The 17,367-nt window shown below is 57.4% G+C and overlaps 3 protein-coding genes across 3 annotated transcripts in view; all 3 read left to right on the forward strand.

The window, feature by feature from the left end:
- The window catches only part of LOC136005883 (hydrocephalus-inducing protein homolog), a gene marked incomplete at its 5' end in the record, with an annotated part of 46,706 nt that extends 39,605 nt beyond the window's left edge, over positions 1-7,101 (forward strand). Inside the window, 11 exons of the mRNA XM_065663774.1 lie at positions 116-265; positions 1,003-1,167; positions 1,502-1,612; positions 1,778-1,936; positions 2,570-2,784; positions 3,144-3,336; positions 4,116-4,328; positions 5,702-5,865; positions 6,165-6,315; positions 6,564-6,788; positions 7,075-7,101. Of these exons, the coding sequence (XP_065519846.1) occupies positions 116-265; positions 1,003-1,167; positions 1,502-1,612; positions 1,778-1,936; positions 2,570-2,784; positions 3,144-3,336; positions 4,116-4,328; positions 5,702-5,865; positions 6,165-6,315; positions 6,564-6,788; positions 7,075-7,101 (1,773 nt within the window). The remainder of the gene's footprint in view (positions 1-115; positions 266-1,002; positions 1,168-1,501; positions 1,613-1,777; positions 1,937-2,569; positions 2,785-3,143; positions 3,337-4,115; positions 4,329-5,701; positions 5,866-6,164; positions 6,316-6,563; positions 6,789-7,074) is intronic.
- Positions 7,102-7,433: 332 nt separating this feature from the next.
- Positions 7,434-11,928, forward strand: LOC136005884 (hydrocephalus-inducing protein-like; the record flags this gene model as incomplete). The annotated part of the gene is made up of 3 exons (XM_065663775.1): positions 7,434-7,637; positions 8,081-8,473; positions 11,923-11,928. Coding segments are annotated over 3 exons (603 nt in total), but the record flags the coding sequence as incomplete, so codon positions are not given.
- Positions 11,929-11,997: 69 nt separating this feature from the next.
- LOC136005885 (hydrocephalus-inducing protein-like) overlaps positions 11,998-17,367 on the forward strand; it is a 43,899-nt gene continuing 38,529 nt past the window's right edge. Inside the window, exons 1-3 of the mRNA XM_065663776.1 lie at positions 11,998-12,036; positions 14,564-14,680; positions 16,042-16,161. Coding sequence (XP_065519848.1) covers positions 11,998-12,036; positions 14,564-14,680; positions 16,042-16,161 — 276 coding nt within the window. The remainder of the gene's footprint in view (positions 12,037-14,563; positions 14,681-16,041; positions 16,162-17,367) is intronic.

Genomic DNA, 17,367 nt, shown 5'->3' on the forward strand with positions numbered 1-17,367 from the left:
TCTGGGTGGGATGAAGGTGCTCCCTGCACCGTGCCAGCATCTCGGAGCACTGCAGGAACCGAGGGTCTGTCCTCGCAGACCAAGGAGACCTCACGCGACTGGTTTCTGTGCGCAGGTGGACAAACATCTGCCAGCGAGCGAGCATGACAAGCTGCGGGAGGAGATGAGGCCCGCGCCCTGTGGCTTTGAGGTGCTGCCCTCAGCTGGAACCCTCGCTCCAGGACAGCAGTGCCATGTCCAAGTCCGTTTTTCACCCACGGAAGAGGTGAGTTTGGTGGGTGTCACCCCCAGGAGGACTGTCAGGGCAGTGTGGTAAGGGGAGGCCAGCACAGGGAGCGGGGAATGAGCTCTGCCTCCGCGTGGAGCTTTCTGCCAGCCCTGTGCCCACCGTTCCTCAGTTTCCCCTGCACGGTCCCACGCAGTCTGGGAGTCAGCTTAAATGGTGGAGCATTCCCAAAGGCAGTTTGCATGTGGCCACCGTGACTTGGAAACTGGCAGCGTGTGACAGGATGGACCCAAGTGCTTCCATGGCTGGGGACAGTCACAGGGGTCTTTCAATTGCTCGTGGAGATTTCAGCGTCTCGTGTCTGGCTTTGACCAGAGCCAAGCACTGAGCAGAGAAGACGATCCTTATTTCTGTCCAGTGAGAGCTCAGCTGCCTCTTTCACACAGCTGATGTTTGCCCGGTGCTGCAGCGCCAGGACTGTGTCTGAGAAAGCAGACTTTTCTCACGTGCGTTGCGCTCCCCCACGACTAGGTGAAAACCTCTGATAGGCTGTTTTAGATCCATCTGGTAGCCAACTGACCAGTTACACTCCCCAGCAGGACTCACCGCAGTTACTCAGAGCCATGCAGATGCTGTAGCCCCTGCTCTAAGTAACTGCCTGGTTTGGGTTCAGCTTAGAGGTGCTGAGAAGACCCCTGACCCTGGGGCGATTGTTGCCTTGGAGGCGCTGTCACCTGGGGCTTCACGGAGGAGCTTTCTGTGCTGCTTCTTTGCAGAAGTGCTACCGGGGTGAGCTGCAGATCCAGATTTGCCAGAGCAGCCAACGCCTGCGGGTGCCGGTCTTGGGATGTGGTCTGGAGCCACGGCTGGAGTTGAGCCCCGCAGAGCTCGAGCTGGGACCGCTGCTGCCACAGAGCCATGGGGAAGAGGGGACAGTGGTGGTGAAGAACCCCTGTGGGGTTTACTCACTGGAGTTTGACCAGCAGCACCTTGCTGAGGAGCAGGTGAGGGGGAAGGTCTGTGCACGCTCCTGGAGATTCCCAGCGCTCCAGCATTCCCAGGCTTGTGCCAGGGAGACGGGGGCAGCGCGCAGGGCAAAGCCCGGTGGCATTCCAGGGTTAGCCGGCTCTGCTGGCAGGCTGTGGAGGGACTTGGATAATCCCTGCCACTGGGGGGAAAGAATATGGGAGGGGATGGCTCGTCTGGGGAGTCTGTTCATGTGGTGAAGGTCCAGAAACTCATGCTGTCTGTGGTTTCTCTTCCCTCTGTGCGCAGCTCCTACGGACACCTAAAGACGACAACAGCCACAACAGCTTGTTGCTGCCTCCGTGTGCCCCGGCTGAGAAACTGACTGTTGAGTCCCAAGGAAGGGGCATAGAAATGAAGGTGAGATGAAATCTAAATGCTAAAAGTGCAGGTGGCAACCAGCATGGTTTTCTCATTTCCTCATCTCTTCCCCAGCCTACCATGGTTTGTGTTTCTGCCACGAGAGTGGCAGAAAACCTCTTCTCCTTCTTTCCTTTGGCTTGATATCAATCCCTCCTGCCTCAGGTTGACGTTGTGCATCCACCAGGAAAGGTGGTGAAGCTAGGAAACATCTGCATTGGGCAGACGGTGAAGAAGATCGTCACCATAGCCAACAAGAGTGCAGTCCCTCTCGCCTTTAAGCTCAGAGTCACATCCACCGTGCCAGAGTTGCAGGAAGCTGGGGTAAGTGCCATTCCTTCTCTGCAGAGCACTTTAGCGTGCCTGCAGGGAGCGATGAGCTGCTGTGGGTGGGAGGTAGTAGCTAATGACAGCTGTGGGCTGCCCTGGCTGCCTGTGCCTGCCCCGTCCTCCCTGCTGGCACTGCTCTGCCAGCAGATGCTTGCAGTGTGAATGCTTCAGCTGAGCTGGGTGCCAGGACTCCCCGAGAGCCACAAGTGAGAAGGCGGCACAATTCCTCTAACCTGTTTTAGACGCATAGGTCAGGATGCAGCCACATATTTTAGATCTGGAAAGGCGAGGGAGGTGAATCTTGAAAGAGGGAGGGTTACAGCTCTGTTGGAACTTCCATGAAAGCTTTAGAAGGCAGAGGTGACCTCACCGTGACCAGGTGGACACATGGCAGAAAACACCTTTGGTATTACCTAGGAATGCCTACGAGGGAATGAGTGGGACTGGGTCAGTGTTGGTGCGGACAGAAGAGGAATTGGAAGCCTCTTCCCTGAGTCTGGTGAGGGAGGCTCTGCAGCTGGCTTGCCAGATGAAATAGTCTCCACTCATCTCTTCGGGTAGGTTCTGTGCTTGAAGCCCAGCAAGGAGCTAAAGCTGAAGGCCAGAGGAGACACCTGCAAAGTGGAGGTGACCTTCTCCCCGAAGCGCCGCATGCAGCCGTTCAGCGGGGAAGTGCTGCTGGAGTGCCGCGGGCTGGTGCGCTCCCTCTTTGCGGTGCGGGGCTCCTGCCAGGGCAGCCTCGTGAGCTTGGACCAGGACCAGCTCAGCTTTGGAGCCGTGGTACGGCAGAGCTACACGTGCCGGCGCGTCGTCATGCGGAACGCGGGCGACGCAGGAGTCAGGTAAAGCAGGACCCCCCCGCCTCTCTGAGGGCTGATTGCTTGGATGAGGGTTGTGAGGAGCCGTAGTGTGCCCAGATTAGCTCCTCTCTGCTTCTCCATCCCGCTGGAGAGTTGTGCAGCCATGGCCGTGCAGTCAGGCCCTGGCAGTTAGCAAGGGGGTACGAGCAAAAGCTCATTTAGAGATGGGTGCAGTGGGTCCTGCCCAGCCTGAAGCCTTATTGCCAGGTGGCTCAGCATCAGGCCTGAGATGTGGTGGGAAAGCCCACCAGAGACGGAGAGCCTCACGCTGAGACTTACCCTGCCTTGACAGCTCCCCGTGGCTAATCCTTCTTTCCTGTCCTTGTGCTTTCCTTGGCAAGGTTTTTGTGGGACGTGGAGAGCTTCCAGCCGGACTTTGCTATTAGCCCCACGAAGGGTTACATCAGGCCAGGGGTGGATGTCCCCTTCGTTGTGACCTTCCGCCCCTCGAAGCTGAGCCAGGCTGTCCAGTACGAGGGGCTGCGGTGCTTCATCCCGGGCAGCGAGGCGCTCCGCCTTACGCTATCAGGATCCTGCGTGGAGGCCCCTGGCACCAGAGAGGTAACGCAGCAGGGACAGGATGGGCCCCTGGACCCCAGCATTTGCGCCACATCTCTCCCACGGCAGGAACTGAAGGACACTTGCGAGCGCAGACTGGCTTGTGCCGGGGTATCCCAGAGAGAAAGTGCTGGGCAGGACTGCCAGAGTTCCTGAGCCCTGTCATTGCCTTTCTCCCCTGTTCGAGGTGTTGCTCCTCCAGTGAGCAGCTCGGTTGTCCTGGCTCTGCACTGTAGCACCCGTGCCGTGGGAGCACCCTGCCGGGCTCTCCTGAGACCCTCCCCACAGAGCCACCCCGCTGTATCCCAGCACTGCACCCGCAGCCACACTTCTCCCCCGTGCCGGGCCAGGGGAGGGCATTCAGCAGTAGGAAGGGGCAAGGCATCTGCATCCAGCCCCTGGGAGGGGGTAGCTTGGGAGCAGTTGGCTCTTGCTCCCAAAGAGAGCATGGAGCTCCTCTTCATCCTGCCCATGAAGGAAAGGGCTGCGTGGCTGCAGATCTGTCCTTGCACAGCAGTTTCCTTTCAGGACTCCCCTGAAGTTTCCTTTCACCCAGCATGCGAAAGGCTTGTTCTGCTCCCTTCTTCAAGAACAACCAGCTTGATTTACTCCAAAAGCTGTGGCCAAAGTGTAATTTTTGCATGTGACAAGGAAAAGCTGCTCCCCGTGCTCCAGGACCTGGTGTAGAGCCAGCGTGAGAAGAGTGGCAAGGATTGTGGGTACGACCCAGCAGCCTCTGTGCTCCTCTGTTGCAGACCCTGACTTTCAGCTGCAATGTGCGTGAGAAGCAGAGCCAGACCATCCTCCTGTCGAACCCGAGCAGCGAGGCCTGGACTCTGCAGCCCATTGTTGAGGGGAAATACTGGAAAGGGCCTGAATTTATCCATCTGGAGGCCAGGCAGAAAGAAAAGGCCTACCAGGTCACCTACAGACCCCTAACCATGAGCTGTGGGAACAAGAAGCATCAGGTAGGTGAGCTGTGCCAGCGTGCTGACCCTCGTGGCATGACCCTCGTAGGTCACTCTCCTTTGGGCAGGAGGTTGGCCGAGATGACCTTTGGAGGTCCTGTCCAAGCTGAAGGTGTCCTGTGCTCTCTGTTGGAAGCTGGGTTTTGTGGTGGCTGGGGGCCAGGCACGGGCAAAGGGCAGATGGGAAGTCGGGACTGAGCACCAAACGTGTTGGAGCAGCTAACGTAAAAAGCCAGGCTTTCTGCAGGCCAAGAAATGAAGATTGTTCTGCGTAGCTCTGGGTCGCTGCTTGTGGCAGCCCAGGGGGCTCAGAGACCCCCATGCTCAGCGCACGGGCTGCACAGGCTCTCCAAGCCCCGGGCACAAGCACTTCTGCCAGCAGCACCTGGTGTGGTGTCCTTCTGCAGCTTGCAGGGAGCAAGAAGGGCAAAACTGCCCTGCAGTTTGTCAGTGCCGTCCTGGCCGTGAGCAGGCAGGTGGGAAATGAGAGAGATCTCTTGAGGGTCATGCAGGAGCTTTGGGAGGAGCCCTTCCTGCAGGTCTCAGGCTGGGCACATGGGGGTGACTGGCCCCTCTGCAATGTTTTCTGTGCCAGGCCAGCAACAAGCTCCTAAATCCAAGGGGTCAGTTCAGAAGGGCTCTGTGGTGCTGGAGCTGCCGGGTCCTTGTCCCGCTCCTTGTCCCGCTCCAGCTGGCCTTACAGTGGGCCAGGTCAGAGATTTCTGGCCTCAAGTCTCCAGGGTGCTCAGCAGATCTGTGCCCTTAGGGTCGCACGTGCTCAGCATCTCTTTAACGTACAGCCTGCATGAGGAGTCTTGCAGCTTTCAGCTGCTGTGGAGGCAGAGGCAGGTGTCTGGGATCCACGGGCACCCAGAATGAGCATGGATATGAGCTTTCCATGGCCCATGTCTGGGGGCCCCTGTTGTGCCAGCTTACAGGCTGCTCTCTGGTCAGCGCTGTTGGGGCTAAGGCCAGCAGGACTGAGGCAATGGAGCTCATCAGGGACAGCCACCCCCTGCCCACGGCTGTCCCTGCGTGAGCACAGGCTGGCAGGGACATGCCCAGGTGAGTGGGGCCAGTAAGGGAGTGTTGGGATGTGCAGAGCAGCTCTGCTGCAGGGCCCGTGTTTCCTTGCTTTGCCCAGAGATGATGCCTCTGTGTCCTGTAGCTGTGCCGTGTCCTGTGGGCCACGCACCCGCTCACAAGCAGCTCAGAGCAGGTGCGACGCTGGCGTCTGTCTCCTCCTGCGCGGGACAGGGCTGCAGTCACAGCTCTGCCAGCTGGACGTGCTGAAAGCTGCCTCAGTGAGAGCCTCAGGCATGGGACTGTCCAGGGGTGCTCCAGAGCCGACTTGTCCTATTCGTTGTCTGTAGGGCTCCATCTTCTTCCCCCTGCCGGACGGGACAGGCTTACGCTACCAGCTGGAAGGAACTGCTGAAGCCCCCAGGTGTTCAGGGGCCATTTCCCGGCAGGTTCCGTGCAGGAATTCCCACACGGAGCTCATTCCTGTGTCCAACTGGCTGCAGAGACCACAGAGGTAAGTCCAGCCCAGGGAGTCTGGCCTCATGAGCAATCCCTGCAGCAGCACAAGGAAGGAAGCTTCCAGTGCCTGGAAGCTCCCTCCTGAAAGCTTTTCCCTCTCCTTGGCTGTGTCTGGCCATACCCACGTTCTGCCTGTGCAGAGCCATCCTGGAGGGCTTTCCTCCAAGGGGGGTGAGAGCTGGCGCCCTGTGCCCGAGGCACTGAGGATGAGAGGGACTGTACTGTACCCCCGCACGATGGGTATCCTATGGGAGTCCTTCCTGTTGACCTTCACTGCGTCCTTCTCACCCGCAGGTTCCTGGTGGTTATTGACATGCTCAAACCAGAGAACCTGGAAAGCAGTTCCGTGCTGCAGGGGTGTTCATACATCGACGTGCCGAGCTCTGCGAAGAAGGACTACCAGCTCACCTTCTTCTCCTACAAAGAAGGAGTCTACAGGGCAAAGGTGAGTGAGGACACTGGTCTGCAGGGCCCTTCAAGGAGCTGTTGGCTCACTGAGAAGCTACACGCCCGTTTTCATACCTCCACGTGCACGGGTCCTATGAAATACCACAGGTGCTTTCTCTGGTCTTGCACTCCTCCTCGCTGGGTGCTCATAGCCATTCCTGGAAGCAGGGCGCTGAGCTCGGTGGGCTCTTCCGGGTCTGTTTTCCTGTGTGGAATGAGCAGCACTTCCCTTTCTGTCTGATTCAGGTGACCTTCCTCAACGAGACAACCGGAGAGTACTTGTTCCACATGGTGACTTTCAAGGTGATGGCTTCGGGACCCATCGGCACTGTCGAAATGAGCACCGCCGTTCGGCAGAGAGTGTCCTCCACCGTCAAGGTGGACAACCCTCTGCCTGTCCCGGTGACGTTTGCCATCAACTGCAAAGTGCCGGACGTCAGCGTTCCACAGCACTTTACTGTTCCTGCACAGTCAAAGGTAGGAGCAAAGCTCCTCCGGCTCACTCTGCTCTCCCTACTCGTGGCCGGAGGGGGGGCTCTTGGAGGGTGATGCCTGAAAGGAGCCATGTGGGGCCTCTTTCCGTGGTGGCAGCTCCCTGCCGATGACGTAGAGAGGGAGCAGTGTGCGAGAATATCCCCAGTGGGAATCATCCTGCGCTGGTGGAGTCTGCCCTGCTGGCCCCTGTAACACGCCGCCACTGGGCGTCACGTGGCAGGCCCTTGTGCCATGTGCCCCTCATTTAATGTGTTGCTTCCAGGTGCGAGTGGCTGCAGGACAAGCCTGATCCCGCGGCCAGGTTGTCTGCAGCCTGCATTGACAGGAGGTGGTGTGTGCCCTGGGGGAGCACAGGGGCTTTTTAGGGTGGGCAGCTTCTGGCATCATGCTGGAGGGCTCTGAGCTGTTGGGATCTGTCCCTGAGTGAACCGTCCCCCAGAAGGAGCAAGGCTGTGCCCGAGAGAGAGGGAGTCAGAGCGGGGAAGGCAGCCCAGCCTTCAAGCGCTGCCTGAGCAGAGCAGGGACCAGCTGCCCCCTTCTCAGGCACACGTGTTCCCTGCCTGTGCCTGACGCCGTGGCTTTTTCCTTCCTTCCTCCCAGGCGGATCTTGTCTTGGAGTATCAGCCCCTGAAAACGGGTGAGAGCACGGGGCACCTGGTGCTCCAGAGCAGCGACTTGGGCTCTCTGTCTTACAACCTGCAGCTGAAAGCCACCTCGAGCAGGCCAGAGAAGCCCGTGTATTTCCGCACCACGCTGGGCTCCCGTCAGACCATCACCACCAAAATCCGGAATTTTGCCCAGCAGGAGACCGAGTACCTCCTACAGGTGAGCCCGGGCTGCCGGGGCTCTGGCTGGGAGGCAGCTCCTCTGGCCAGCACCAGCCCTCTCCACCAGGGGGTCCGAGTGCCTCTGGCGTGGCCTGGCAGAGCCAGGGTGGCCATGTGAGCCCAGGGGCCTTCCCACTAGTGTGGGCTTGTCCTCCCTTGCGGGCCCGTGTCTGCTGCCCTGGTTGGAGCTGCTTTTGCAGGCCCCGTGGTGCCTGGGCTTGCTTCCCGCTTGCAGCCCAGGTCTGGCAGTCTTGGGGCTTGGGTGCAGGGTTGTTCCTGCTGGGCACGTTTGCACACTTCTCGTGCCCATTCACCGCAGGCACTCACCAGGGCTATGGTCTGGGTGGGACGGCCAGGGCCAGGGGACCATCGTGTTCTTCCCGAGGCGCTGGCTCTGCTGTTGTGACCAACCCCCCATGGTCTCTTGTCTCCCCTGCGCAGACCGACTGTGCCGACTTCCGGACGGCAAAATCCATCAGTGCGGCACCCGCCAGCGCTGGGGGCTCGGAGCTGAATGTGGAAGTGACCTTTGAGCCCTGCCACCTGGGCAAAGCCAAGGCCACGCTGCAGCTCAGCTCTGCACTGGGCGGGCAGTACTGCATCCCACTCATCGGCCTTGCGCTGCCCCCTGAACCCCAGGGCCCCTTCCTCATCCCAGCCGGCGGCACCACCTCCATCTCCTTCAGGAACGTCTTCCCGAGGGCCACGGCGTTCCAGTATGCCGTAAAGCACCCGGCCTTCAGCATCAGGGCCCCCGAGATGCTGCGCGCCAAGAGCAGCACCACGATCACCGTCTCCTTCACGGGCGGCCCGGCTCCTGTCACCAGCAGGCTGGTGGTCTCTTGCCCTGGCGGCTCCTGGATCTACCACCTCCGGGGCCTGCCCTCCACCCGCAAGTAACCAGCTGCCCCTGGCCCTTCCCGCCACGTTCGTGCTCTCTGGAGCCAATAAATTTCATTTAGCATCCTCCCACACGACGTCCTTGTCTCTAAACGGGAGAGGCATGAATTCGCTGGATGCACAGCCGCTGGACAAGGAATTGGCTGGATGACTGCACACAGAGAGTCGCGGTCAATGGCTCAATGTGTAAACGGAGACCAGTGACGAATGGTGTCCGTCAGGGGTCGGTGTTGGGGCAGACCCTGTTCAACATCTTTGTCGCTGACACAGACAGTGGGATCGAGCGCCCTCAGCAAGCTTGCAGACAACACCAAGCTGTGTGGTGCAGCCGGCGCGCTGGAGGGAAGGGATGGCATCCAGAGGGACCTGCACATGCTGGAGAGGTGGCCAGCCTCATGAAGTTCAGCAAAGCCGAGTGCAGGCTCCTGCCCCTGGGTCAGGGCAATCCCAGGCACAGCTGCAGGCTGCGCAGAGAAGTGATTCAGAGCAGCGTGAGGAGAAGGACCTGGGGGTTGGAACATGAGGCGCTTCAGCGTGCGCTTGAGCCCGGAAACCCCCTGTGTCCTGGGCTGTATCACCAAGAGCATGACCAGCAGGTCAAGGGAGGTGATCCTGCTCCTCTGCTCTCATGAGACCCCCACTGGGAGCACAGTGTACAGTTCTGGTGTCCTCAACAGAAGGACCTAGAGCTGTTGGAGCAAATCCAGAGGAGGGCCACGAGGATGCTAAGGGGGATGGAGCAGCTCCTGTACAAAGACAGGCTGAGAAAGCTGGGGCTGTTCAGCGTGGAGAAGGGAAGGCGGGGTGGAGACCTCATAGCAGCCTTCCAGTATCTGAAGGGGGCCTACCAGCATGCTGGGGAGGGACTCTTGATCAGGGACTGTATCAAGAGGACAAGGGGTGATGGGCTTAAAGTGAAACAGAGGAAGTTCAGGTTAGCTAGAAGGAAGAAATTCTTCACTGTGCGGGTGGTGGGGCACTGGCACAGGTTGCCCAAAGCAGTGGTGAATGCTCCATCCCTGGCAGTGTTCAAGGCCAGGTTGGACGGGGCTTGGGCACCATGTTCTTGTGTGAGGTGTCCCTCCCTGTGACAGGGTGTTGGAACTAGAGGATCTTAAGGTCCTTTCCAATCCAAAGCGTTCTACGATTCTGTTATTCTCTAAGATTCTTTGGGAAAGCGCGGTTAAGACTTCAGTCGGTTCCACTTAAAGGTAAAAATTTGAGAATGAAGACCTTAGGCCCACTATAGGAGAGGATCTGGTTCAAGACCGTCTTAAGAACCTGAACGTGCACAAGTCCATGGAACCTGATGGAATCCATCCGCGGGTCCTGAAGGAGCTGGCGAATGACGTTGCTAAGCTACTGGCCATCATATTTGAAAAATAATGGCAGCCAGGTGAAGTTCCCGACGACTGGAAAACGGGAAATATAACCCCCATTTTCAAGAAGGGGAAAATGGGAGACGCGGGGAATTACAGAGCAGTGAGTCTCACCTCTGTGCCTGGTAAAATCTTGGAGCACATTCTCCTGGACAGCATGCTAAGGCACATGAAAAACAACAAGGTGCTTGGTGACAGCCAGCATGGCTTCACTAAGGGGAAATCCTGCCTGACCAATGTGGTGGCCTTCAAAGATGGGGCTACAGAACTGATGGACAAGGGTAAAGCAGTTGATGTCATCTACCTGGACTTGTGCAAAGCGTTTGACACTGTCCCACACGACATCCTTCTCTCTGAATTGGAGAGATATCAATTTGATGGATGGACCACTCGGTGGATAAAGAACTGGCTGGACGGCCGCACGCAAAGAGTTGTGCTCAATGGCTCGATGTCCGGCTGGAGACCGGTAACGAGTGGTGTCCCTCAGGGATCGGTGTTGGGACCGGTCTTACTCAACATCTTTGTCGCTGACATGGACAGTGGGCTTGAGTGCGCCCTCAGCAAGTTTGCCAGTGACACCAAGCTGTGTGGTCCGGTTGATATGCTGGAGGGAAGGGATGCCATCCAGAGGGACCTTGACACGCTTGTAAGGTGGGCTGATGCCAACCTTATGAAGTTCAACCATGACAAGTGCAAGGTCCTACACCTGGGTTGGAGCAATCCCAGGCACAGCTACAGGTTGGGCAAAGAAGAGATTCAGAGCGGCCCTGCAGAGAAGGACCTGGGGGTGCTGGTCGATGAGGAAATGAACATGAGCCGGCAGTGTGCGCTCGCAGCCCAGAAAGCCAACCGTATCCTGGGCTGCATGAAAAGGAGCGAGACCAGCAGGTCGAAAGAGGTGACCCTGCCCCTCTACTCTGCTCTTGTGAGACCTCACCTGGAGTATTGTGTGCAGTTCTGGTGTCCTCGACATAAAAAGGACATGGAACTGCTGGAACAAGTCCAGCGGAGGGCCACGAGGATGATCAGGGGACTGGAGCGCCTCCCATATGAAGATAGGCTGAGCAAGTTGGGGCTGTTCAGCGTGGAGAAGAGAAGGCTGCGTGGGGACCTAATAGCAGCCTTCCAGTACCTGAAGGGGGCCTATAGGGATGCTGGGGAGGGACTCTTCATCAGGGACTGTAGTGACAGCACAAGGGGTAAGGGGTTAAAACTTAAACAGGGGAAGTTTAGATTGGATCTAAGGAGGAAATTCTTTCCTGTTAGGGTGGTGAGACACTGGAATGAGTTGCCCAGGGAGGTTGTGAGTGCTCCATCCCTGGCGGTGTTCGAGGCCAGGTTGGATGAAGCCTTGCGTGGGATGGTTTAGTGTGAGGTGTCCCTGGCCATGGCAGGGGGGTTGGAACTAGATGATCTTGAGGTCCTTTCCAACCCTAACTATTCTATGATTCTATGATTCTATGACCCTGGAAGGGAGCTTGGGCTGTCTCAGCGTTGGCTGGCAGTTGAAGGTTATGAAGGAAATAGCAGGAAGCTCTACTAGTGGGCTCCTATTAATGATGTCAGCTGTGGTAGAGCTTTTGTAAGAGGTTTCCTTTAGTTAGAGAGCTTCTGCCTTGGTGCCTTCAGCACACAGGGGTGTCACGCCTGAGGTGTCTTTGCCTGAGCTCTCCAGTTTCCAGCTGGATTCGTGGCTGGACATGGTGCGGGACATGTTTTGGAGTGTTTCCAGAGGCTGGCTGCCTGGAGAGCCAGTTAGCACTCGGGGCTCATATCCTCCCTGCCTGTGTTGTAAAGGCCCAGATGATGAGTGTTGGTTTCAAAGTGAGGGCTCCACGTTCCCCGCCAGGCAGGTGTGAGGATTTGCTTTGCCTGTGGCCCCGAGTCTCATGGGAAGCTTTTGTTTCTGGCAAACGCTGTGCTGCAAACGTGTGAAGCTCCTGGCAGCTGAGATGCCCCGGGCAGTTGGGTGGCCTTGTGTGGTGCGTGTGCCCGTGTGCGCAGGCTTAATGGGTACAAAGTCATCGACGGGTGCTCACCAGGGGCAGCAACAGGGGTCACCCCAAAGGCAGGCTGGCCATGGCCCTGGTGTGGCGGGGCTCCTCGTGGGCCAGCAAAGTAGGAATTAAATGGTTGCTTTGTAGTCAGTGCGGAAGCTTTTTTCTTTCCTGCTGAAGCAGGGAAATTCTTGGCTCATCTGCGGTGTCTCCAGCAATTTATGTGTCGCTCACGGAGCGTGACCAAATGCTGCTGTAAGGTGCACTTTAGCCCTGGTGCAGGGCTTCACTGCGGGGGAGACATTGAAGGCGTAGGGGGGCTGCAGGGATCCGCAAGGCTGTAGCTTTAGCAAGGCCCTGCGGTGGCCGTGGAAGCCACGTGTGGCCCTCGCCTATTGTGACGTACAGGGGAGCTGCTGCTGTTAAAGGCGAGCAGCAGCCGTGGCCCAGTGAGAGCAGGAGTTGCTGAGCCGCTGAGGCAGGAGCAGGCTTGAGCTACTGTCAGGCTCTGAGCTCTGCTTCCTCGAGGCGCTGGTGAAACCCTGCCCTAGCTGGCAAAGCCAGAGCGTTGAGGAGAGGGGCTGGGCAGCCCAGGTGCCAGCCCTGTCCTTTGCTGCCCAGGTTCCCCTGGCTGTTGGCAGCCCAGCAGCAGTTAGCTGCTGTGCTGGTGGGCAAGAGCCACACCGAGGCGTCCCTGGGCGGCTCCTGTCCCTGCAGCTGCCCACAGCTGCCGAGCAGCGCGAGGGCATTCAGGAGCCAAGGCTGGGCCCCGCACGGAGGAATCCTCCAGGAGAAGCGTGAATCACCCGTGCTCAGGTAGCGTCTGGCCCTGGGCAGGGAGGAGGCAGCTCCGCTGGCAGCAGGGATGGGGCAGTTGTGTGATAGCCGGCAGGATTTAAACATCCCTGGGCTAAGAGCAGGGCTGGGCAGGTAGAAGGGCTTGAACGGGCTCTGAAATTGCCGTGCAACTTGCAGTGAGGGTAGAGACTTGGAGCTAGGCTGTAGGTCCTGCAGCAAAGGGAGCCTTGGCTGTCTGAGGTGGGGAGCAGGGAGCCGTGGGGTGGTGGGCTGGAGGGGTGCTGTGTCCTGGTGGCTGGTTTGTCCTGCCCCTGCAGGGAGATGTGCCCGATGGCTCCGTTGTGCTCCTTTCCTGCTCCTCTGGGAGGCTGGTCCCTGCAGGCTCTGGGGCTGTGGAAGAGCCTTGCTCCAGGGCACGGGGGGAAGCTGCTGGGCTGGCTGGGCTGTGGAGGTTGGAAGCCCTCTGGAAATAAGCGTTGTGGGGGCGACGACAGGGTTCGTTTCAAGTGAAGTGAAATCACAGCTCGGAGAATTGGAACGAATAAGGCAGTTATTCTTAAGACCCGGTAAGAAACCACTGAAACCCAGCTTAATGCTGGATCATCCCCATTAGGTTTCTCCCTTGAAAAGGAGTTATTTCCAGCTCTAAATCCCAGCTCTTGCTGCAGCAGGTCCTCCTGTCCGTAGGGCAGTGCAGAGCTCTGGAGTTTCTTGCAAGGACAAAAGGAAACGGTAGCCTTGTTTCCTGAAGCCGTGGAGGGCCCGGCACCACAAACACGTGCCGTGCTGTCGCTGCCTTGGCAGTAAAGGAATGAAGTGATTGCCTTGCTTGCAGGGTGTGGGGAGCAGTCGAGGGGCAGGGAATGGCCATCTTTGCCTAGATGCTGTCTTGCTGTGTACAGCAAGTGCACACAGCAGAGGTGATGTGGAGCACAGGGAAGCAGGAGGGAATATCATCCTGGATTTTACGTAGCTCTGAGCTAATTGCTCATGTGCCTTCGATGGTTTCCTGCTTTTTTCCTGCTGTGGCAGCCTGGAGTGCCTGGAGGGAGCCTGGAGTTTGGGTGTTAACAAGTGAAAATTAGGGCGTCCTTCTGCATGGAGAAATGCTCTTGGGCAGTGGGGTGATTTCCTGCCTGGAAGGAGCCGTTTTTGCCAGATAATCTTTGTAACGTGAGCCAGGCAAAGTAGCCTTGAGAAACTATAGTTCGTAATCAGAGTCTTGAACTCTGTGCTGACTTAGTTAGAAACATCATCAGGCTCCTTGCAGAGAGGGTGAGAAGTGCCAGTAGCGCCTGGTGCGTCTGTGTGGCTCGTGGGACTGCCCCCAGAGCAAAAGGCTGTTTTGGCTCAGGGTCTGTTTGTTGTGGGGTTTTACGTCTATGAATGGAGCCTAAATATGGTCTAATCATGAATGAGGGTGGGGAGGCCCTGTGTTCTCCGCGTAGGAAGGATGCCAGAGGCTGGAGACACAGCTGTGTCCTTTGGGTGTGCCAGGAATGGCGAGGCCCTGGCACAGGTTGCCCAGAGAAGCTGTGGCTGCCCCATCCCTGGCAGCGTTCAAGGCCAGGTTGGACGGGGCTTGGAGCAACCTGCCCTAGTGGAAGGTGTCCCTGCCCGTGGCAGGGGGTTGGAACTGGGTGAGCTTTAAGAGCCCTTCCCTGAGGTTGCGGGGTTCCAGGGTTCCATGGGTCCAGGGTTTTAAGGTTCTGGGGTTGTGGATTGTCCAACTGTTGCTTCTTCCAGGCGACCTCTGCGACATGGCCAGTGGCAAGACCCCCCGGCCCATGAGGTCCTCCAGAAGGGCGGATGGATTCCAGAGCAGAGTGGCAGCATCTCGTAATCCGAAGCTGGTCAGAGAGGCAGAAGAGTCTCTCACCACCAGGCAGAGGCTGGCCAGCCCTCGGGAGATGAGGCGGCCCTGGGCTACCCAGCTTCGGGACATGGGTGAAGTCTCCCATCAAAAGGTAGCCTTTCCCTGCTCTTCTCCTTGCCGTTTGATGTGACATTTGAAGAGGGCACGTGCTTGTGGCAGCCTTGCCTCCAGCTTACCCAAGCAGCTTGGTGATGAGGTCCTGTTGTCATTTCCAACTGGAGGTGGTGGAGTTCTTTCTGCTGGGGGAAAGGCAAAAAACACATTTCTCCAATGAGCCATTGAAGTCCTGGTCTGCACAAAGGCAGTGGAACCTCTGCTGCAGTGGGTGCGTTTTGCTGGGCAGAGAAGAGTGGATGCGCTTTGCCTGGATCAGTGTTCTCTTAGGTGGATGTTCAAAGCTGCTTTTCTTGCAGGACTGCTCAGTCTAACACACAGTCCAGGTGGGTGGATGACTGAGGTAGGCTGTTGAGCAGAAAGCTGCCAGCAAGAGACCTGATGTAGCACATCGGTTACGGGTTGCCCCAGGCAGCACAGGAGGTGGGAACACGTAAGACGGGCGCCCAAATAACTGGCAGTGCTACAGCTACTGGGCTCGGCCTGAGCGTGGCTTTTGTGGAGAAGCGGGAGAGCTGCCTGTGTCTCTCGAGTGACAGCAGTGCAGCTGGGAGAGGGGAGAGCAAGCAGGGAGGAATTATCTCCAAGTACTGCCTCTGCTGGGTCAGCGTTTGGTCTTTGCGTGCATTTTTCAGAGCTGCTTCTGCAGCGGTGTTCAAGAAACGAGCAGTAAGAGAATACAGTGAAGCATCAACTTAAAGCTCGTGGGGAAAGGGGATACGAATTGCAGTCTAGCTCAAGTTGCCCCCTGATGCTGAGACTTCAGCTGAAACTTCATCTCCATCCAGCATTCACCTCATTTGTCTGTTTCCCTCCTGCCCTGTTACTTTCTTGTTGGCCTTTCCTCCCTGGTACTGGTGTCTTCCGACTGGTTTCTCGGGTCTGCATCAAAAAACCAAAAAGATATTTGGGATGCGTGGGACTCAGTCTCGCTGTCTCAGAGGGAAGTTCACCTGCAAATTGTTTCCTGTGGAGGCTCCTGGAAACTCCTGGGTTTTGCTTGCTCCCTGAGTGCTCGTGACTGTTCCAGCAAGCGTCTGGAGCTGAGTGAGCCCCTTAGCAGAGGGCTCTGCTGGAGGTGGGCGCTGCTTTGCCTTTTGGAGAAGGCAGCCTGGAGAAACAGCCTGCAAAAGAGCTTCTTAGCTTGAGGCTGCTCAACATGGTCCAGAAACGTTTTGTGAGCTGAGAGCGGAGGTGGGTGGGCTCCCATCTCCTAGTGTGAGCTGGGCAGATGTACTCACCAAGAGACTGTATTTACTGGAGATCAGTGTGGGATCTTCATTCGTTAATCTTTCTCCCAGCAGCTGAAGCTCTCTCTGCTCTGTCTTGCATCTGCAGTTCTCAGCAGTTGGCCTGGACCAGAGGTTGTTCCAGCCGTTCCCATCCGAGGTGGTGTTTGAGAACTACGTTCCCCGCCAGTTCTACATAGCGGCGCTAGCTCTGAGGAACATCGACAGGGTAAGTGCTGGGCTGTGGAGGCTGAGCACTGGGCTGGAGGAGGAGAGCAGTGGAATTCACGTGGTGTGCAGCAGAGCAAGTTACCTGCTGCAGCGCAGCGCATCCAGAATAAAATGTCTCAGCAGCGTGATTCTGCAAGATGGGGGAAATGTTGCCATGCTGGGGATTCTGCCGCTGGTTTTGGCCGCGCACTGGTGGTAACTAAGCCAAAGGAGCTTTCTGAGCCAGCATGCTTCCCCTTGAAAGCCCTGGACTGATGGGAATGTCGAGGGCTGGGCAGTGCTTGCCTGCTGTCATGCTTTACCGCGAGTGTGCACCATGTCCCGGTGGCTCCTTGGTTAATCTTGGTTTCTGGCAGGGCATGTTTCCCTCTCTCAGCCTGTTGAGCCCCCTGTGTGCAACTCCGTGTCAAAGCACAGGGCTTGAGTTTTCTCCACTTTGTGCTGGAGTAAGTTGTAACTCCTGGCATTAGCACTCCAGGCTGGGTGTTTTGGAAGAGCAGGGGAAACAGGCTGGCTTAGCAGCAGCAGTTAAAGGGGAGGACTTGAGGTGCCACTTGAGGCTCCTGCTAAGCTTAGTTCGGTTCTGCTCAGGTGTTTCTAAGCCAGCGTGGCTGTGCTTTCTCTTTGGAGAATCGCAGCACAGGCAGGGTAATGTGCTCCTGAAGGTCTCCAACTTGAACGGGAAAGATTGTGATCCTGTTGAGATTTCCTAAGAAAAATGAGCAGGGAGAAGTTGAGAAGTGGCAGCAACTTTGTTCTGCTCTGCTGTAGAGGGGGAAATGGAGACCTTTTGAATTTCAGCTGGGGAAACGTTTGCTCCAGTGAGGCATGTGCCAAGAGCAAGCTGGTGGGAAAAGACAGGAGGGAGGAAAGGGGCTGAGTTCAACGTCCTGTCGCGGAGCGCTTTCTTCCGCACAGGGATTCTCTTGGTACGTAAGAGGAAGTGTGCTGGAAGCAGAGAAAGGTGAGAAACAGGCGTAATTCAGGATCCGGTTGTGTAAGAAAGAGCAAGACGTGTGTGTGAGAGGAGGGCACAGCGGGGAGCGGGGGGGAGGTGGAAGTGTGCAGGTGAATTAACGCCCTCCTCAAATCTCCCTGTTGGGAGAAACAAAGGAGGGGACAAAAGGAGTGACACCGTCAGGGCTTAATGTAGGGGGAGGAACAGCAAGAGAAGTCAGAGTATCTCCTGAGATAACAGGTTTTA

The sequence above is a fragment of the Lathamus discolor genome, chromosome Z (assembly GCF_037157495.1).
Source record: "Lathamus discolor isolate bLatDis1 chromosome Z, bLatDis1.hap1, whole genome shotgun sequence".
NCBI classification, from domain to species: domain Eukaryota; kingdom Metazoa; phylum Chordata; class Aves; order Psittaciformes; family Psittacidae; genus Lathamus; species Lathamus discolor.